General features: G+C 45.0%; 1 protein-coding gene across 1 annotated transcript in view; it reads right to left on the reverse strand.

Moving 5' to 3' along the window:
* Window positions 1-11,811: 11,811 nt before the first annotated feature.
* The window catches only part of LOC126199673 (RNA-binding protein cabeza-like), a 127,826-nt gene continuing 116,442 nt past the window's right edge, over window positions 11,812-23,195 (reverse strand). Inside the window, exon 3 of the mRNA XM_049936601.1 lies at window positions 11,812-11,948. Within this exon, the coding sequence (XP_049792558.1) occupies window positions 11,812-11,948 (137 nt within the window). The remainder of the gene's footprint in view (window positions 11,949-23,195) is intronic.

A 23,195-nucleotide genomic window follows, 5' to 3' on the forward strand; every position in this document is an offset into this window, starting at 1 on the left:
GAACGTCAATGCAATAAATGATTATGATGATCTAAGAAAACGTTTCATGAGGTACTGTTATATTCTGTTTCTATGTGTTTCCCATGATTAAACTGCTTATGAAGACAAGTAGAAAACGAGCCCTAACATGAAAGTCAAGCGTTTTCTGGACCCTTGTCTATGTCACATATTTTCTCCTCTACACGTTTCCTGAAAGTTCGGTCACGCCTATCTGTTAGACATAATATGTCACATCAAAAGAATCAGGGCAACATGACTTTTAGTGTCTGCCGTTATCCACTGAGCAATAATTCAGAACTGGGTATGTTACCAAATTATACCTTTATCTTTCACAAATTAAGTACACAATAAAACTTCATTACGTCCTCGATCGTTTACATAAAAAGAACTGAAATATCCGAACAGGTGCCGAAAACAAAATGAAAAAAATCATTTATCCCGACTTTCTAGGTGCTTTTCATTGGACTTTGAGAGCTTCAACAATGTATACATCATCCGAGAGCGTTTATCACTGCCTCACATCTTCGTGGCATACTCCGTATAAGTCAACGGAGGTCCCCCTGTGGTATCCGTTCCCAGCCTTCAGTGAGAACCCACGGGAGTTCTTGGAGAGTCTGTGGTGGAAAAGGACGACCGCCAACACGTCTACAGAGAACGTGTGTCAAGCGTGTCCCACATATGCAGGATGGGGTTTAGGCCGACACTCAAGGACAGTCATATCATCACTTCAATGTCCAAGCTTTGCGAGACATCCCTGTCGGCGCCCGCCAGTGGGCCCTGGTATCAGAATGAATTCAGGGCCACCACCGCAGGCAGGATCAACCGTATGGTCCAACAGGATCTGTTCGATGTACTACCTTGCGGTAAGTGAACTAATGGACAATGAAAAGATCCGTACGGCTGGCAACACTGAAGCCTCCCCACAACATCGCAGAATCTTGGAAATTTCCAGGACAGCGTTGGGAGGCACCGCTCAGCGATTGTCTCCACACACGAACACGGCCATCACCTTGCGTGATAATATATCTGCAGCAGTCTGTGAATACCACATTTCGCCAGTCACATGTTCTAACACGCCCGTGAGTACGAATGAATGGGGTCCTTTTAACTGTTTGTCGTTCCTTGACCGTGCGCCCTGTCCACACCACGTACCTGACAATCCCGCGGCGGTCGTACTGTTCTGCTCCACACTGCTCCTGGCTTGCCTGAAATTATGTATCGAAATATACAGGCGGGTTTACGGGAGCCACTCAACGTTAAAACACAGCACTGTTCTACGTCTGGTATGAACAACTATATTCTGAGACGATAAAAGAAAATCGCAGGTTACATTGTTTACATTCTAATTCATAAGTGTTTATCCCAATTACTGGATGATTGTTGTTGTTGTTGTGGTCTTCAGTCCTGAGACTGGTTTGATGCAGCTCTCCATGCTACTCTATCCTGTGCAAGCTCCTTCATCTCCCAGTACCTACTGCAACCTACATCCTTCTGAATCTGCTTAGTGTATTCATATCTTGGTCTCCCTCTACGATTTTTACCCTCCACGCTGCCCTCCAATGCTAAATTTGTGATCCCTTGATGCCTCAAAACATGTCCTACCAACCGATCCCTTCTTCTAGTCAAGTTGTGCCACAAACTTCTCTTCTCCCCAATCCTATTCAATACCTCCTCATTAGTTACGTGATCTACCCACCTTATCTTCAGCATTCTTCTGTAGCACCACATTTCGAAAGCTTCTATTCTCTTCTTGTCCACACTAGTTATCGTCCATGTTTCACTTCCATACATGGCTACACTCCATACAAATACTTTCAGAAACTACTTCCTGACACTTAAAAATATACTCGATGTTAACAGATTTCTCTTCTTCAGAAACGATTTCCTTGCCATTGCCAGTCTACATTTTATATCCTCTCTACTTCGACCATCATCAGTTATTTTACTCCCTAAATAGCAGAACTCCTTTACTACTTTAAGTGTCTCATTTCCTAATCTAATTCCCTCAGCATCAGCCGATTTAATTTGACTACTGGATGATTATCTGTCCATAAAAATCACTAGGACGAGCGTACGCATAACCGAACACGGCGCTGATGATTGTTGATAAGGCGGAAGCCGAATGAGCGCACGAAAGTTCTTACGCTCGTCACGCATACACAGATATTTGGCACCAGTCCTCCTTGACACTAGTAATGATATAGCACTGTTCGTAAAGTTAATTTTTCACTTCTCAGTACGAGCGCGCGCGTAACCGTCGCGGCGCAGCTGATTGTTGATGATGCGAAACGCGATTGACCGAACGCACGTTCTCACGCTCGCTACAAGACACTGGCACTTGACTGCACTCTTTTATGGTAACTAATTTCTACTGATTCACATCAGTTCATTCTGGGAGACCGAACACGGCACGGATGATCGATGCTGTGCGACACGCAACGAGAGGATGCACAAACACGTTATCGACGGCACTGCTCATTTTTAATTACATCTTGACGCACTTTCCTCTGAATCACTTCCATATTTCATGATTTTACCGTAATAGCACTGGTAGCAACACTTCAAGTTCCGCACTAACAATGCCTCTCACATGCAGAGCTACACACTACACAACATATCAGTTCCGTGTCCCGTGCTCGACTCTCTACAGACGCGGCTGCCCACAAAGATACTCCACAACTAAACCAGCGATATGACAATACCCTTACAATGTGAACGACAGAACTGAATGTGAACTGCAAGATATTGTGTGAAGTGGGGTACCCAGGTAGGACATCTGGATCGTATGATTTTTTTTTCTCGTAACCTGTTCATTACAGTCTGATCAGACACACCTGCTCCCATGGCCCTTCTGAGATCGTCTTGCAGTGCTCTGGCGGTATCCATACGACACCGCAATATATCTGTATTCTAGTGCCGCTGTAAAGCGTCGGCGACCTCGCCCAACTTGCTTTGTGTTCTGACCTGTCTACTGAGGAAGTGGCGCATTCGGGAGGACGACGGTTCAAACTGGCGTCCGGCCATCCTGATTTAGGTTTTTCGTGCTTTCCCTTAATCGCTTCAGGCAAATGCATGAATGGTTCCTTTGACAGAGCACAGCCGATTTCCTTCCCCATCCTTCCCAAATCTGATGGGACCGATGCACTGGATATTTGGTCCCCTCCCCCAAGTCAACCAGCCAACCAACTGATCAGCCTCCCAGTAGTGTGTCCGCAGCCTGTGGTTGACACACGGTGGCGCATTGGCATCTGCAGCAACACGACCGAAAGTCCATCCTTTTTTGATCAAACGGACTACCCCTGCCATCTGCGATGCATTAACATGGCGTAATGCATGTGATTGGGTGAATACAACGTCGACATATGACAACTGCCATCTGTGTGCCTCACTAGAAGACAATGGGACACCAGCCCTGAGTTTCTTCTGAGGGGATCATCTACATCTACATCTACATCTATATGATTACTGTGCAATTCACATTTAAGTGCTTGGCAGAGGGTTCTTCGAACCACAATCATACTATCTCTCTACCATTCCACTCCCGAACAGCGCCGGGAAAAACGAACACCTAAACCTTTATGTTAGAGCTCTGATTTCTCTTATTTTATTTTAATGATGATTCCTACCTGTGTAGGTTGGGCTCAACAAAATATTTTCGCATTCGGAAGAGAAAGTTGGTGATTGAAATTTCGTAAATAGATCTCGCCGCGACGAAAAACGTCTTTGCTTTAATGACTTCCATCCCAACTCGCGTATCATATCTGCCACACTCTCTCCCCTATTACGTGATAATACAAAACGAGCTGCCCTTTTTTGCACCCTTTCGATGTCCTCCGTCAATCCCACCTGGTAAGGATCCCACACCGCGCAGCAATATTCTAACAGAGGACGAACGAGTGTAGTGTAAGGTGTCTCTTTAGTGGACTTGTTGCATCTTCTAAGTGTCCTGCCAATGAAACGTAACCTTTGGCTCGCCTTCCCCACAATATTATCGATGTGGTCTTTCCAACTGAAGTTGTTCGTAATTTTTACAACCAGGTACTTAGTTGAATTGACAGCCTAGAGAATAGTTCCATTTATCGAGTGATCGAATTCTAACGGATTTCTTTTGGAACTCATGTGGATCACCTCACACTTTTCGTTATTTAGCGTCAACTGCCACCTGCCACACCTTACAGCAATCTTTTCTAAATCGCTTTGCAACTGATACTGGTCTTCGGATGACCTTACTAGACGGTAAATTACAGCATCATCTGCGAACAACCTAAGAGAACTGCTCAGATTGTCACCCAGGTCATTTATGTAGATCAGGAACAGCAGAGGTTATTAAAACATAGTCAATAGGTGGCGAATGATTTTAATTGATGTCTACATTGAAAGCGAAGATCTCAAGCTTTGATGTAAGACCACACCTACCATCTGTATCAAATTAGATTAAACGTACTGTATGCCGTAACACATGTTGCCATAACTCTTTTGAACAGTTTATGTACAGGGTGTTCTCTCCTAAGAGTCGTCACGCGCTTTTTCTGTGCTATTTTGGCAGGTACTTGCAATATCGTTTTATGAATCTGTAGGTGGAGTCATCGTAAGTAAATGCTACTTATCACGTCACTCACGCAACGTCCAGTATGGACGAAAATCGTCCGTTTGTTTTCCGTTACAAATAAAAGGGTTTTAAAAGCGGAATTTTACGTGCTCATTCGATGGAGCGATCCCAGGTTAGTCTGGCACAATATTCGTGTTACCGATATGCGTCAAGATGGACAGTAAAACAAGAAGAATAACCAGAACTGCAGCAGCGGCTGAGCAGCGCTGCTACCTCAATGCGGTAGTGCGTAGGGCGGTCTAAGGCGGTGCTGCCGGTTCTGGAGTACTGCTTACCCTCCGTGTTTTACTGCCTCCCTTAATACAGGGTGGCGCACGAAATGTGTTACCATTTTGTTTTTGTATATAAAATTTATTGTCAATACAATATGAAAGGAACATATACTACAATGAAGAGCCGTCCATGGAGATTTGTTCTAGCTCAGCACATGCGTCCTAACTTCCTTCAAACGAGCACTGAAGTTAGTGATTACCCTACGGCACGTGTCTTCCGTAATTTCACTGCAAGCTTGAAGAATAATTCTTCTGAGATCCATTAAATCACGTGGACGTTTCGGGAAAATTTTTTCCTTTAGGTACCCCCAAAGAAAAAAGTCGAATGGATTGAGGTCTGGACTATTGGGGGGAGGGGGGGGGGGAATTTTATCCGTCATTGAAGCGACCTGGAAACCTGAGTGAAATGATCCGCATGTCGAAATGCTCGTGTAAAAACTCCAACACAGTGTTTGCAGTATGTGGCCTTGCTCCATCTTGCATGAACCACTGCGTGTTGAAGGGCAAGGCAGTAGCAAGTAGTTGTGGAATGAAGCTATTGCGAAGCATGCTCAAATGACGCTCGCTGTTCACAGTTTCTTCAAAGAAGAAGGGTCCAATAAGTCCGTGACTGGAAATTGCTGCCCACGGTGTAATCCTCGGAGCATAATGTTGTCGTTCGTGAAGCACTTATGGGTTTTCAGTGGCCCAAAAGCGTACATTTTTTTTAACCACACTGTCTAAATGAAAATGCGCCTCGTCTGAATACCAAACGTTGTTGAGAGTTTCTTCCCTATCCTCCGCCCACTGAGCAAACAGCAGTCTCTGCTGCTTGTGTTCTTCAGTGAGCTTCTGTGCACAGGTCATCTTGTATGGGTACATATGGGGGTCACTTTTAAGAATGCGTTGAACGGAGCGTCTGGATATTCCCAGTTGCACTGCTGCCTTTCTACACGATTTCCCGGGACTTCTCTGTGCGGCAACTCGTACCGCTTCAATATTCTCCGGCGAACAAACAGGCTTAGGCCGAGGTCGCTTCGCTTCCAATACTGTTCCTTCCTGTACAAATTTATCGTACAACCTGTGGATGGTCTTCTTGCAAGGGACCCATCGTGTGTTAAACTGTTGTCGAAAACGCCTCTGAGTCGAAGGTTTTTCGTTTCAAGAAAAAGTAACACAATTGCCGATCGTTGCTGTGACGTCAGTCTTCCATTGTCAGCCATAACTGCTTATTAGTCTCCTAGCGGCAGTATCGTGAATTATACGTCATTTCGTAACTCATTTGTTTTTCCAAGCTCTGCTGGTACTGCTGTAGAGATCCCAGCGGGATATTTAATGTGCGTCGTAAGTTGTGAAAGAAGCAATTGGTAACACATTTCGTGCGCCACCCTGTACATACTGATAAAACAAATATCGCCCTAGACTAATCTGGGACTGCTCTACAGAATAGGTATGTAAAACTTCCTTCAGAAATAATTTTGTTTGTAGAGGTAAAGGTGGATAAATGGCCCCTACTCTGTTTTTTTTTATATAACACCTTTTATTTTTAGTATAATCACCTAAAATTAACATAAAACATTTCTCTAGTATGTCCTGTAATAGTTACGACATGTTTTGGTCCAACTTTTTAATATTTAAAACAAAATTTTATTTTTTTCCTGATACTCTGCATTTTGTTGCGTCAAGAAATTGTGCTGGTAATATGGGCCCCAAGGTAGTTTGAAATAAAAAGAAACAAAAATTTGAAAAATATGATTTAATTTAATTTTTATGTATAATGAAAGAAAGATTCACTCTGAACATTGTTAATTAGTCTACTGCTGGGATGATTTTCACAGCCTACGCCTAGCCTATTTACAATAGTCACACACATAAGCATCTTTTTCGCATCCAGCGCATTCGTTTTGAGCCCACATCTCACAGGTTATACACTGGACCCAAAGTTCACCTTTTGTGTCCTTTGAAAAAAATCCCTTCACAAAATAGACATACAGCGTCATCAACATCAGGGACAGAAACACCAACTTTTTATTTCTTGTGCAAAGCTGGTAGGCCATGCGCCTGACGTCATTTCTGGTAAGGCCGTAGAATTTGGATTCCATAATGAGAAGATATTTAACCAGTTCGTCCTCAAGTCCCTGTGGTAAAACCGGTGGAGAGCCTTTGGAGCGTAGAACAAGGGACAGAGTACACTTTAACTGCTTTTTTCAACCCCATTTTTTCTCTTTAATAGCATTTGCCATATTTGCTTTGTCTCACGATTGCCGTTTCGATTTTTTTGGGGATACAAGATGTGTTCGAGGCATCTGAAACATAGAGTAGCAATATCTGATTGATTTTACGGGGCCCATAATACCAGCAGCAAAAGGGGCCCATATATCCACCCTCGCCATCTTGGGAAAAACGATCTTGCCTACGGTTAGTTTGGTTCGCAACCGACGTTAATTAACGTAAAACGGTATCCCAACAGCAAGTCAAATACGTACCTTACCTTAGTTCTACTAATAACATGTTAGAAATTTGAGTTTTATTCAAATAAACACTAACCTTTCAAACTTTTGATGACAGCGAAAAAATTCACAGCACAACTACTCACAAACCATGACAGCTTCTACGTCTGCGCACTGTACAGTGAAGTTTGGCAACTAGTTTTAGTAGTTCGTGTGCTCTCCGCTAGAATTCGTGGCCTGTACTTCCAAATATGTAGGGGGCCCATAATACCAGCAGGGGCCCATTTTTCCACCTTTGCCTCTAATAGGAAACAACCGACGATTTCCGTCGATGGTGGAAGTCGTGTGAGAGACTTGATGAGCGGTGTTTATTTGGGATGACTCCAGCTACATGTAGCAACAATAAAATTGCAAATATCTGCCGAAACACCGGAGAAAAAGCGCATGACGACTTCTGGAGAGACACGCTATACATAACGTCACCACTATTGTGGATTTTTGCCGAGGGTACTTCACTAATTTGAAAGTTAATCCTGTGGGGGCTGTTATATAACACGAATGGGAATGAAGCAGAATTTACTAGAGTTCTAACAACATTTATTTTTTAAAAGAAAAAAAAACAGACATAAATTATGCTAAACAAGTTATTGATTAAATACTGTAAACAAGTAACAGTTGGTTTTAGTGTACAATGGACAAGGATCCTCGGTGGCAGAAGTGAGTCAAGTACTCTGGCCATAAAAATGTGGATAACGCAATCTGAACTGATCTGACGCTGAGCAGACTTTGGTTGATCAAAACTACTGAAGTTTCACTACATAGGTGCAGCTGAGAGCAAGTGGCGATTGAGATCTGTACGCCCTGACAAGGCCGGAGCGGCAGTACGTTACCCTGTTTGCTTCATGCAGCGATGTAACTTGCAGCTGGCGAGCTGTGTGCGGCGGAGGTAAGATATGAGCACCTGTGAATCGATCGCGTCCACGAAAGAAATGCAAAAATCTCACGGTCTAGCGATCAGGCAGACGAATTTACTCTCTACCAGAGCCCTGAAATCGTGGTAGATTTAAGTGTGTGACACACCCGTTCGATGGTCATACCAAGGACCAATTTGACTCTCTTATACGACTGAGTGCACAAGGATACCAAACATCAAGACTGGTAAACCAAAAACAAATAAGTGTGTCCTCGGCAAATGGAGCAATCCTAGACATTTGAAGTCAAACTGTTGGTACAATAAGAACTTCACCACAGGTTCCCCAGTCTAAACTACTCACAAGCGAAGTCAGTCTTAGGACAGGTCTCAAGTACCAACCAGACGTGCCAGGGGCTTCGACAAGAAGTCCACTACCAGACCAAAGTCCAGAAAAAAAAATCCTTTTTCCCACAAAGTGCACGAACGAGACCACCTTCACGCCATCTTGAGTCAATCATAGGGCTCTAGAGGCACTAAATCTCCCCTCCCACATGACAGCACAAACTCCTGTCGAATTACGGTAAGAGTTAAGAAACCTGTGTCTCGAGAAAAAAAAAAAAAAAAAAAAAAAGAAACCGCCAATTACTGGCTTCTTTAAGTTTTCACAGAGTGGGAAGATGATCTTCTCTGAAGTCGCATCACTTCCCACGGCAACAAGCGAACACATACAATCTTAAAGATCTCTATCTAAATCACCTGTGCCTTGGAGCTTGTTAGTCCTCGCTATGAGCCATAATAAAGATTCTGTGTGTAAACGTTTCTCAGACGCTGGAGTTTCTCATACAACCAAGGTGGGTCACAGGCCTATTTGCTCCACTGTATAGATGCGTCCCTTCAGTCTGTTGCCCCCAGCGCAGTCTTCAGCTGGCGCCAATGCAGGTATCACGGCATTGTTCTGCTGGAGACCTGTATCAATGAGGGGCTGCTCTGTCTGCCCTGTATGGCTGTGGGCCTGTCTGGGAAGATTGACTGAGGGATAGGCTTTCCGTCAATTGCTTCCAACTCCCAACATGCCGTTTCTACGAGCTAAGAACCATAAAAATACCACATGCTTCTAGTGCCCTACCAGGCTCCTTCAACATCTGTGAAGGCTGTTAAATTTCTAGAGTCTTGCTCAGGGTGCATCAGGTTGTAACAAAATCTTTAATAATTTTCTGTGTACAAAAAATAGGTGAGAGAGTAAATTGTCCTCTCTCAAATTTTGTGAAATTGCAGTTTCAATGCAGTTTGACCAAATGCAGTTTGACCATAGATTGTAAACTGTCGCAGAAAGCCATGTTCAATATCTTTTTCAAAGTTTTAATGCTGCCATTTTTAGTATTTGAAAAGTATCTGAAGTAACTAATAGTTCGACATGACAAGCAGGGTACATTGCTCATTTTCGTTCGCTTATGTCATATTGTATCATATTTTTGAAGAACTATTCCCATTCTCAAAGGATATTCTTGGCTCAGAAATCGATGGTTCAGGCAATAAGTGGTGTAAGTACGCAAAACTCTTGTTGACTCCTGTTCATTAGTCTGGGTATTCCGTCATTGGCCTATCAATATATATATATATATATATATATATATATATGTTTTGCTATTGGTTCTTGTTAACAGTATCACCTTATTCCCAAGAATTAGCAGCTTTCACTCAGTTAATACTAGACAGAAATTCAATCTGCATATGGATCGTGCTTCCTTGACCCTTGCGCAGTTAGGTGCACAGTATACTACCTCATCCAATTTCAATAAGCTACCACAGGAATTCAAAAATCTTAGCAGTAATACACGCGCTTACACACCAAAACCGAAGGGTTTCCTCACCGCTCACTCCTTCTATCCTGTCGTGGAGTTCCTTGAAAAACTAAGCTGATTCCTGTGGTACATTGCTGGTTGCGTTTACATAAACTTGTGGATTGTCTTTCTTTCGAGTTGATAAACATTTTATTTGATCTGTTATTACTTTTACAGTACTGGCCATTAAAATTGCTACACCACGAAGATGACGTGCTACAGACGCGAAATTTAACCGACAGGAAGAAGATACTGTGATATGCAAATGATTAGCTTTTCAGAGCATTCACACAAGCTTGGCGCCGGTGGCGACACCTACAACGTGCTGACAAGAGGAAAGTTTACAGCCGATTTCTGATACAGAAACGGCAGTTGACCGGCATTGCCTGGTGAAACGTTGTTGTGATGCCTCGTTAAGGAGGAGAGATGCGTTCCATCACGTTTCCGACTTTGATAAAGGTCGGATTGTAGCCTATCGCGATTGCGGTTTATCGTATCGTGACATTGCTGCTCGCGTTGGTCGAGATCCAATGACTGTTAGCAGAATATGGAATCGGTGGGTTCAGGAGGGTAATACGGAACGCTGTGCTGGATCCCAACGGCCTCGTATCACTAGCAGTCGAGATGACAGGCATCTTATCCACATGGCTGTAACGGATCGTGCAGCCACGTCCCGATCCCTGAGTCAACAGATGGGGACGTTTGCAACACAACAACCACCTGCACGAACAGTTCGACGACGTTTGCAGCAGCATGCACTATCAGCTCAGAGACCATGGCTGCGGTTACCCTTGACGCTGCATCACAGACAGAAGCGTCTGCGATGGTGTACCCAACGACGAACCTGGGTGCACGAATGGCAAAACGTCATTTTTTCGGATGAATCCAGGTTCTGTTCACAGCATCATGATAGTCGCACCCGCGTTTGGCGACATCGCGGTGAACGCACATTGCAAGCGTGTATTCGTGATCACCATACTGGCGTATTACCCGGCGTGATGGTATGGGGTGCCATTGGTTACACGTCTCGGTCACCTCTTGTTCGCACTGACGGCACTTGGAACAGTGGACGTTACATTTCATATGTGTTACGACCCGTGGCTGTACGCTTCATTCGATCCCTGCGAAACCCCACATTTCGGCAGGATAATGCACGACCGCATGTTGCAGGTCCTGTACGGGCCTTTCTGGATACAGAAAATGTTCGACTGCTGCCCTGGCCAGCACATTCTTTCAGACCTCTCACCAATTGAAAACGTCTGGTCAGTGGTGGCCAAGCAACTGGCTCGTCACAATACGCCAGTCACTACTCTTGATGAACTGTGGTATCGTGTTGAAGCTGCATGGGCAGCTGTACCTGTACACGCCATCCAAGCTATGTTTGACTCAATGCCCAAGCGTATCAAGGCCGTTATTACGGCCAGAGGTGGTGGTTCTGGGTACTGATTTCTCAGGATCTATGCACCCAAATTGTGTGCAAATGTAATCACATGTCAGTTCTAGGATAATATATTTGTCCAATGAGTACTGTTTCGGAATACTGTGGACCTCAGGTGTGGCAGAGGCCCTAGTATCACCAGGGGGCATGCCGTGTGCGGTGGAAGCGTCTGCTGGGCGAAGCGGCGCATTCCGCTGCAGGCCCCGTGCCGCCAGAGTCCCGGCGCCGGCGGCGGATCGATGGGCAGCGCGGCGAGGGGCGCCTCCCCCCCCCCCTCCCGGCCAACACACCACCCCCGCCCCTCTCCCGTCACCCCCTGCCGCGCCAAGGCCGGCGCGGCGCCGCCACCGCAACTTCTGCAGACTCGCCGCCCGCCCAACGGCGCGTCGCGTCGTTTCCGCCGCCCTCGAGCGCTGGGCTGAGCTCCTCGCCCTCATTCTGCGGAGCTGGAGGCCGCGGACCCTCAAAACCGCACTCTGAGGCGAAAGCGTCTGTCCGCTCGTTGGTCGAACTTCCTCGTGTTACAAAATATCGTCGTTTTTGAGCCGCTAAAATCTAACAGCGTAGGCCTCAATAATGATAATTAAAAGCAACAGCTGTATTGTAATCCAACGTAGTTTATTCAAAATATGCTACCAGTTCCGACGCCAAAAAGCGTCATCTTTAGGTGCCAATCATAAACTACCATCAACGTACGAATCGCACTGACAAAGACCAATGGAGTCTCTAAATGGAAACAGTACAATTTACTAAGCATATACGCCGTATACGCTAGCGTATGGGCTTGGTACTACTGCTAAGATACAGAATACGGTAGAGTTTGGCCTCGCTGGACACGACTTTGATCGTTGACTTGATTTTTGGTCTGTGGGGCGCTCAACGGCGTTGTTATCAGCGCCGGTATAAAGTCCCAATCTTTCCACTGTACAGTCTCGCCATCTTCCTGAATGACGATGAAATGATGAGGACAACACAAACATCCTCTCCCCGGAAAGAGGCCGGCCGGGTTGGCCGAGCGGTTCTAGGCGCTTCAGTCCGGAACCGCGCAGCTGCTACGCTCGCAGGTTCGAATCCTGCCTCGGGCATGGATGTGTGTGATGTCCTTAGGTTACTTTAAGTAGTGCTGAGTTCTAGGGGACTGATGACCTGAGATGTTAAGTCCCATAGTGCTCAGATCCATTTGAACCATTTGAGCCAGGACAGAGAAAATCCCCGACCCGGCCAGGAATCGAACGCAGGACCCCAGAGGAAGCAATGCTAACCATTAGACCACGAACTGCGGATTCTGCTTGTTGGTTGGACACGCTGGTGTCCATGCTTAATAAGTTGTACTGTTTCCATTTGGGGACACCGTTGGCCTTTGTCACTGTGGTTCATACGTTTATGCCAGATTAGGCTTGGCACCTGAAGATGACGCTTTTTCGCTTCGAAACAGGTAGCATGTTTTGAATTAAAGACGTTTGATTACAATACAGCAGTTGGTTTTAATTGCTTATTCAGATACTTCATGTCTGGCTGCTGTACCACTGTCCTCCATAGATTACCAGAGAAACAGCATGCTTGTCCACAGTAATTCTTCCAAGAGGGGGCTAAATTCAAATATCTGGTTTTCATATAAATGATTCGCTGAGTTTCAAAAATAGTCATATCGCAAGATGTCAATTTTACAATAAGTACCTAGTGAGGTGACGCAGTTGTTACCACACTTGACTCGCATTCGGGAAGACGACGGTTCAAACCCGCGTCCGGTCATCCTGAATACTAGGTTTTCCGTGATTTCCCTAAATCGCTTAAGCCAAATGCCGGGATGATTCCTTTCAAACGGCATGGCCGACTTCCTTCCCCCATCCTTCCTCAATCCGATGCGACCGATGACCTTGCTGTTTCGTCCCCTCCCCCAAATCAACCAGCCTTTGTAATAAGTACAAAACCTTACTCTACCTCAAAATAATGTCACTTATCTACTTAGCATTTTAATGTAGATCAGTTGGTACAAACTCAGTAGTACAAGGGCCATTCAATAACTCATGGGAATTATAGTATATCTTGCGATAATAAGACAACATGAGAATTCCACGGTGTGCACTGAACTGGTACGGCAGTGTGTATCTGAATGCAAATATAAATTAGGGTTCCAGCACAGGAGGTATGAAACGTCCCCTTAGAAAAATTATAAATGACTGTGCTTAAACTGACACACAATATTTTTAGCGCAACGCAATCTGACTTTCAAGAATCCCTACAATAGAGTGGTCCTGACTAATGATAACCTATACCTTTCATGAATCAATTACCTCACAAAAATCTTCGTTACTCAAACTACTGCAATACAGCGTGTGCCAATACTGCCAGCTGAATAAAAGATTCTAACTACTGAAGGCACTAACTGATGATAGGCATAGTTAGAAAACGAAAGATTTTCATAGAGAACAAACGATGCATTTACCTTAATAGTGTTCAAAAGTCATAATATATATATGAGTTCATGACATCCAGTTTTACAAATTTAATGTCTCTGATGGACACACGTCCAGATCATCCGCTCTCAAAACTCCGCCATCTCTCTCCCCACATCCACCACTGCTGGCGGCTCACCTCCAACTGCCCAACACTACGCGCTGTTAACAGCCAACTGCCCAACACTGCAATAGCAAATTCCAACAATGCAAACCAGCCACAGACTGCACACAGCACAGTCAGTGATTTTCATATAGAGCGCTACATGGCGTTACCAACATAAAAAAGCTAAACAGCCTACTTACAGAGGTCGCGGAAAGGTTGAAATGAAGTCCACGCATTGGAACTCTGTGTAAATTCTTTTGTGCGCGTGCACAAATGAAATAAAAATAAATCAGAATCAACTACTGTGCTTCAACATAGTCCCCTAGGGCACATACACAGTGTTGCGAACGTTGGAGAAGCTGCTCAGTACCACTGGCATTGCCATCGATGTGCGCCACCTGTCACCTAAACGCGTGAAGTTTGCAAAGCGCCTCCCATGCAGAGGTTTCCTCAGTTGTGGAGTGAAGTCGAAGTCGCATCGGTTGACGTGTGGTGTGTACGGTGGGTGGGTGAGGATCCATATTGTACCACAGCCCACTTCACACCAAATGTTTCAGGTGCTGTTAGCAGCGCATCCTCGCATGCAGTGGAAAGGTATTTCACAGAAATATCGACTTTCACTTAGGTTCCGGCAGATATTTGTATTGTCTCACTTTCGGTCCCAGTAGTACTCCATAAGCTCATCACAATGACACCCGAAACAGCGCCCTAACTAAAAGCATTCCTGTTGTTGTTGTTGTGGTCTTCAGTCCTGAGACTGGTTTGATGCAGCTCTCCAAGCTACTCTATCCTGTGCAAGCTTCTTCATCTCCCAGTACCTACTGCAACCTACATCCTTCTGAATCTGCTTAGTGTATTCATCTCTTGGTCTCCCTCCACGATTTTTACTCTCCACGCTGCCCTCCAATGCTAAATTTGTGAATCCTTGATGCCTCAAAACATGTCCTACCAACCGATCCCTTCTTCTAGTCAAGTTGTGCCACAAACTTCTCTTCTCCCCAATCCTATTCAATACCTTCTCATTAGTTACGTGATCTACCCACCTTATCTTCAGCATTCTTCTGTAGCACCACATTTCGAAAGCTTCTATTCTCTTCTTGTCCAAACTAGTTATCGTCCATGTTTCACTTCCATACATGGCTACACTCCATACAAATACTTTCAGAAGCGACTTCCTGACATTTAAATCTATACTCGATGTTAACAAATTTCTCTTCTTCAGAAACGATTTCCTTGCCATTGCCAGTCTACATTTTATATCCTCTCTACTTCGACCATCATCAGTTATTTTACTCCCTAAATAGCAAAACTCCTTTACTACTTTAAGTGTCTCATTTCCTCATTTAATTCCCTCAGCCTCACCCGATTTAATTTGACTACATTCCATTATCCTCGTTTTGCTTTTGTTGATGTTCATCTTATATCCTCCTTTCAAGACACTGTCCATTCCGTTCAACAGCTCTTCCAAGTCCTTTGCTGCCTCTGACAGAATTACAATGTCATCGGCGAACCTCAAAGTTTTTATTTCTTCTCCATGAATTTTAATACCTACTCCGAATTTTGCTTTTGTTTCCTTTACTGCTTGCTCAATATACAGATTGAATAACATCGGGGAGAGGCTACAACCCTGTCTCACTCCTTTCCCAACCACTGCTTCCCTTTCATGCCCCTCGACTCTTATAACTGCCATCTGGTTCCTGTACAAATTGTAAATAGCCTTTCGCTCCCTGTATTTTACCCCTGCCACCTTCAGAATTTGAAAGAGAGTATTCCAGTTAACATTGTCAAAAGCTTTCTCTAAGTCTACAAATGCTAGAAACGTAGGTTTGCCTTTCCTTAATCTTTCTTCTAAGATAAGTCGTAAGGTTAGTATTGCCTCACGTGTTCCAACATTTCTACGGAATCCAAACTGGTCTTCCCCGAGGTCCGCTTCTACCAGTTTTTCCATTCGTCTGTAAAGAATTCGCGTTAGTATTTTGCAGCTGTGACTTATTAAACTGATAGTTCGGTAATTTTCACACCTGTCAACACATGCTTTCTTTGGGATTGGAATTATTATATTCTTCTTAAAGTCTGTGGGTATTTCGCCTGTCTCATACATCTTGCTCACCAGATGGTAGAGTTTTGTCATGACTGGTTCTCCCAAGGCCATCAGTAGTTCTAATGGAATGTTGTCTACTCCGGGGGCCTTGTTTCGACTCAGGTCTTTCGGTGCTCTGTCAAACTCTTCACGCAGTATCTTATCTCCCATTTCGTCTTCATCTACATCCTCTTCCATTTCCATAATATTGTCCTCAAGTACATCGCCCTTGTATAAACCCTCTATATACTCCTTCCACCTTTCTGCCTTCCCTTCTTTGCTTAGAACTGGGTTGCCATCTGAGCTCTTGATATTCATACAAGCGGTTCTCCTCTCTCCAAAGGTCTCTTTAATTTTCCTGTAGGCAGTATCTATCTTACCCCTAGTGAGACAAGCCTCTACATCCTTACATTTGTCCTCTAGCCATCCCTGCTTAGCCATTTTGCACTTCCTGTCTATCTCATTTTTGAGACGTTTGTATTCCTTTTTGCCTGCTTCATTTACTGCATTTTTATATTTTCTCCTTTCATCAATTAAATTCAATATTTCTTCTGTTACCCAAGGATTTCTATTAGCCCTCGTCTTTTTACCTACTTGATCGTCTGCTGCCTTCACTACTTCATCCCTCAGAGCTACCCATTCTTCTTCTACTGTATTTCTTTCCCCCATTCCTGTCAATTGTTCCCTTATGCTCTCCCTGAAACTCTCTACAACCTCTGGTTCTTTCAGTTTATCCAGGTCCCATCTCCTTATATTCCCACCTTTTTGCAGTTTCTTCAGTTTCAATCTGCAGTTCATAACCAATAGATTGTGGTCAGAATCCACATCTGCCCCTGGAAATGTCTTACAATTTAAAACCTGGTTCCTAAATCTCTGTCTTACCATTATATAATCTATCTGATACCTTTTAGTATCTCCAGGATTCTTCCAGGTATACAACCTTCTAAGCTACACTAATTTATAATCGAACACAAATTCTGAACGATCACCCTTACAGACCTACAGGGTAAACAAATACTGCGCGATGACCTATTCGTTGTGGTGATCTCAACCGCAGTGTTGGTCTAGTAGCCACAGACGTCTGCAAATGGGAGGGGGGGGGGGGGGGGCAAGAAGGGGCGCTTGGCCACTCCTGGAATCTGGGTACAGATCTTTTATTCATTATTGAATTCTCTTGGATTTCTAACACCTGTTGTCTGCGATACTACCAAAAGGGCGGATTTAACACTGACGACCGCTGCCTGAGCAATGACTGTACCTTGCGTTTTCTTGGTTGTCACTCTCTTCATGGGAAAGTATGCCGATTCCTTGGTGCGGCGGCAATTTCGGCGCTGATCTGCAGTAAACATGGACACGAACCTTTACAGAACCGTACCGAAATAATGTGTTCAATCACTTTCTGTCACTTCCTCATCCGCCCCTTGCAGAGTCGATGCAGCACCCAGCTAGCAGTAGACGCATCAGTGACGCATGTCCATATCCTCAGAAGTACGCCCCCACCGCACAGCGGAGCCACAAGAGTATTCTACCATTTGTCTATGAAAAAAAGATAACTCGTGGTGGCTTCCTTATTATGCATGCAGCTTAATATGATAGAGCTATTGTAGTGCACTCGGAAGAAAACGGCGGCGCTACGTTATACGCGAGTACGTCTACTCTTAATGCCAGGCACATCTGTCGATAAAAGAATACACAATTTTCTGCGCTAGAAGACAAGGAAAAACTGTGAAATTTCAAGGTCTAAAATAAAAAGTGCTCTCCAGGACGGGTATCTTCCCAAAGTCTACGTCAGCGGCACAGCGCCACACGCATTCACACAACTGCGAATTCTGCGTTCCACTTGGCGTGCTGCTCGGTAATGTGACGAACTGCAGAGATGGGGGTTACCTCGGTATAGTCCTAAGCCGCTAAATGCTGAGCCTACCGGCCGGTTAGAGGATGGTTTTGGGAGGTATATTGGCGCTGTGCTATACAATACTTAATCAACCCAAAAAATAGCTTTCAAAACACACTTTTTTTCAATTTCGGTTATGGCAATCAACACTAAAAAAAAAAAAAAAAATCCTGAAAGTAATGGAATAAGCAGATCATCGTAAACAGACGTGAAGTTTTATAAGCAAGCAAAGTGTTATAGATAGCATAAAGGATTAATAAGCCTTAATTTACCTTTGTTTCCTGTTTCTGCATACTGAATGAGGAAAAGGTTGGGAGTATTAATGCGACATTTTTGTTGATATCCAGCAGGATTTTCACAATCATTCTTTTTTTCGTTTTTCACATTTTTTAGTTTTCAGTTTTAATCTAAAGTTAACAAAGTGTAAATAAATTATTTTTAAGAACATTTTTTTAGGAATATTTTCTATCTTTATTTCAGAACTCGTTGAACACGCTGGATTTCATCATATGAGGACGACGTTATCGCTGAATAAAAAAGGTAGCATCTATATTCGTATGAGTAGTACTTTGCAAATGTTGTTGTTGTTGTGGTCTTCAGTCCAGAGACTGGTTTCATGCAGCTCTCCATGCTACTCTACCCTGTGCAAGCTTCTTCATCTCCCAGTACCTACTGCAGCCTACATCCTTCTGAATCTGATTAGTGTATTCATCTCTTGCTCTCCCTCTACAATTTTTACCCTCCATGCTGCCCTCCAATACTAAATCGGTGATCCCTTGATGCCTCAGAACATGTCCTACCAACCGATCCCTTCTTCTAGTCAAGTTGTGCCACAAATTTCTCTTCTCTCCAATTCTGTTCAATACCTTCTCATTAGTTATGTGATCTATCCATCTAATCTTCAGCATTCTTCTGTAGCACCACATTTCGAAAGCTTCTATTCTCTTCTTATCCAATTCCGTTCAACTGCTCTTCCAGGTCCTTTGCTGTCTCTGACAGAAGTACAATGTCATCGGCTTCACTTCCATACAAGGCTACACTCCATACAAATACTTTCAGAAACGACTTCCTGACACAAATCTATACTCGATGTTAACAAATTTCTCTTCTTCAGAAACGCTTTCCTTGCCAGTCTACATTTTATATCCTCTCTACTTCGACCATCATCAGTTATTTTGCTCCCCAAATAGCAAAACTCCTCTACAACTTTAAGTGTCTCATTTCCTAATCTAATTCCGGCAGCGTCACCCGACTTAATTCGACTACATTCCATTATCCTCGTTCTGCTTTTGTTGATGTTCGTCTTATATCCTCCTTTCAAGACACTGTCCATTCCGTTCAACTGCTCTTCCAGGTCCTTTGCTGTCTCTGACAGAATTACAATGTCATCGGCGAACCTCAAAGTTTTTATTTCTTCTCCATGGATTTTAATATCTACTCCGAATTTTTCTTTTGTTTTCTTTTCTGCTTGTTCAATATACAGATTGAATAACATCGGGGATAGGCTACAACCCTGTCTCACTCCCTTCCCAACCACTGCTTCCCTTTCATGTCCCTCGACTCTTATAACTGCCATCTGGTTTCTGTACAGATTGTAAATAGCCTTTCGTTCCCTGTATTTTACTCCTGCCACCTTCAGAATGTGCAAGAGAGTATTCCAGTTAACATTGTCAAAAGCTTTCTCTAAGTCTACAAATGCTAGAAACGTAGGTTTGCCTTTCCTTAATCTATTTTCTAAGATAAGTCGTAGGGTCAGTATTGCCTCACGTGTTCCAACATTTCTACGGAATCCAGACGATAGCAGCGTCACCCGGTGAGGAGTGACTGCTAGTCAGACACACTCACGGTGCATGTAGTATCAGTGAGCGTGCTGTCCGTGTGCAGAGTGGGAAAAGCGCGTGATCTATCTGCGTTCGACCGAGGGCAGATTGTGATGCTCTCGAGGCTCGGCACGAGCATTTCGGAAACTGCACGACTTGTCGGGCGTTCGAGGAATGCTGTGGGGGGTGTCTTCAACACGTGCAGAAACCATGGTGAAACCACGTCCAGACGTCATTACAGATGTCGGACGTCGTGGGCTGGGCAGACTGGTAAAACAGGACAGACGGCGAACAGTGGAGAAACTATCAGACTTTATTGCTGGGCAGAATACAAGTGTACCTTGAGACACAGCACACCGATCAGTCGTAACGATGAGGTTCTGCAGCCGACGACCCATGCATGTGCCGATGTTAACACCACGACATCGGCGACTACGGGGAGAAATGGGCTCGTGACCATCGGCACTGGACGTTGGCGCAGTTGTAGAGCGTTGCACGATCCGAGGAATGCCGGTACCTTCATCATATCGTCGGGAGGGCGCGAATCCGTCATGTTCGGGGTGAACAGCTGCGTAACATCTGTGCTGCGGGGAGGCAAGATGGCAGCGGCTCCATTATGCTTCGGGGAACATTAACGTTGGCATCCATGTGTCCAGAGGGGTTCGTGTAAAGCAGCATGACGGCAAAGGAGTATCGTACACTGGAGTCCACGTACACCCCTTCATGACCATCATGTTTCCCGACGTCATTGGCATTCTTCAGCAAGATAGTGCGCCATCTCACAAGGGTAGCAGTGCGATGGTGTGGTTCGAAGAGCACAGTGGCGAGTTGTAACTGACGTGCTGGTCCTTCTAATTGACATGCTGGTTCCCCAACTCGCCAGATCTGAACCCAATGTAACACACCTGGACTGTGATTGAACGTGACCGCCCTCCCTCCCGGAATTAACGAGAGTTACGTGATATGTATGTGCAGGTGTGGTGCCAACTCCCTCCAACGACCTACCGAGGCATCATTGCTTCCACGACACGATGTGCCGCCTCTGTTATCCGTGCCAGAGTTGAGCTACGCTACTGAACATTAAAACTGCTACAGCAAGAACAAATGCAGATGATAAACGGGTATTCACTGGACAAATATATTATACTAGAACTGACATGTGATTACATTTGCACGCAATTTGGGTGCACGGATCCTCAGAAATCGGTACCCAGAACAACCACCTCTGGCTGTAATAACGGCCTTGATACGACTGGGCAATGAGTCAAACACAGCTTGGATGGCGTGTACATGTACAGCTGCCCATGCAGCTTCAACACGATACCAAAGTTCATCAAGAGTAATGGCTGGCAATTGTGACGAGTCAGTTGCTCGGCCACCACTGACCAGACGTTTTCAATTGGTGAGAGATCTGGAGAATGTGCTGGCCAGGACAGCAGTCGAACATTTTATGTATCCAGAAAGGCCCCGTACAAGATCTGCAACATGCAGTCGTGCATTATCCTGCTGAAATGTAGGGTTTCGCAGGGATCGAATGAAGGGTACAGCCACGGGCCATAACACATCTGAAATGTAACGTCCACTGATCAAAGTGCCGTCAAGGCGAACAAGAGGTGACCGAGACGTGTAACCAATGGCACCCCATACCATCACGCCGGGTGATACGCCAGTATGGTGATCACGAATACACGCTTCCAATGTGCGTTCACCGCGATGTCGCCAAACACGGATGCGACTATCATGATGCTGTAAACAGAACGATTCATCCGAAAAAATGACGTTTTGCCATTCGTGCACCCAGGTTCGTCGTTGAGTACACCATCGCAGACGCTTCTGTCTGTGATGCAGCATCAAGGGTAACCGCAGCCATGGTCTCCGAGCTGATAGTCCATGCTGCTGCAAACGTCGTCGAACTGTTCGTGCAGGTGGTTGTTGTGTTGCAAACGTCCCCATCTGTTGACTCAGGGGTCGGGACGTGGCTGCACGATCCGTTACAGCCATGTGGATAAGATGCCTGTCATCTCGACTGCTAGTGATACGAGGCCGTTGGGATCCAGCACAGCGTTCCGTATTACCCTCCTGAACCCACCGATTCCATATTCTGCTAACAGTCATTGGATCTCGACCAACGGGAGCAGCAATGTCACGATACGATAAACCGCAATCGCGATAGGCTACAATCCGACCTTTATCAAAGTCGGAAACGTGATGGAACGCATCTCTCCTCCTTAACGAGGCATCACAACAACGTTTCACCAGGCAACGCCGGTCAACTGCCGTTGCTGTATCAGAAATCGGCTGGAAACTTTCCTCTTGTCAGCACGTTGTAGGTGTCGCCACCGGCGCCAAGCTTGTGTGAATGCTCTGAAAAGCTAATCATTTGCATATCACAGTATCTTCTTCCTGTCGGTTAAATTTCGCGTCTGTAGCACGTCATCTTCGTGGTGTAGCAATTTTAATGGCCAGTAGTGTTCATTCGGAATCCCTCGGCAGACATTACTGAAATAATGAAATAATGAAAGATGTCTTACTGTTTGGCTTGTAAGTATGCTCGTAATTATAGAAAACAGAAGTCAAAGGGAAGCTCACGTTGAAAGGGATCCTAAGAGCCTGAAAAGTCTAGAAATGAGCGAATGTGAGAGCTAGGTCTACATCAAAAACGAACTGAGAAAAAAAAAAAAATACTCAGACCGATTAGGCAGTTGGCCCGTCGGGCATAGAGCGGCCAGGGTCAGTACAGACTTGTGATTTGTCTATTATGGCAACATTATACTGCTCCGTGGAACTATTGTACACTGTCCAGTCACATTAATGCAACCACCTACCAAAAGCCTGAACAACCGCCTCTCTCACCACCGAAAAAATGGTTCAAATGGCTCTGAGCACTATGGGACTTAACTTCTCTGGTCATCAGTCCCCTAGAACTTAGAACTACTTAAACCTAACTAACCTAAGGACATCACACACATCCATGCCCGAGGCAGGATTCGAACCTGCAACCGTAGCGGTCCTGCGGTTCCAGACTGAAGCTCCTAGAACCGCACGGCCACTCAGCAGCGACCGCCGCGGGATGTGCAGGAAGAGGGTCAGCGAAATTCCGTGAGGCAGCGACTGGGGCGGAAGCCGTGCCGACTACCGCGCCGTGCGCAGCTGCGCCAGGTTTCTCAGTTGACGATCCACAGCGCCAACAGCCCAATCGACGTGGTCCGACAGATCCTCGATTGGGCTTAAATGCGGGGAGTTTGTTGGCCAGGGGAGTACAGCAAACTCATCCTGGTGCTTTTCAAGCCACACATGTACGCTGCAAGCTGTGATACATTGCATTGCCCTGCTGGTA

The sequence above is a fragment of the Schistocerca nitens genome, chromosome 8, assembly GCF_023898315.1.
Source record: "Schistocerca nitens isolate TAMUIC-IGC-003100 chromosome 8, iqSchNite1.1, whole genome shotgun sequence".
NCBI classification, from domain to species: Eukaryota; Metazoa; Arthropoda; class Insecta; order Orthoptera; family Acrididae; genus Schistocerca; species Schistocerca nitens.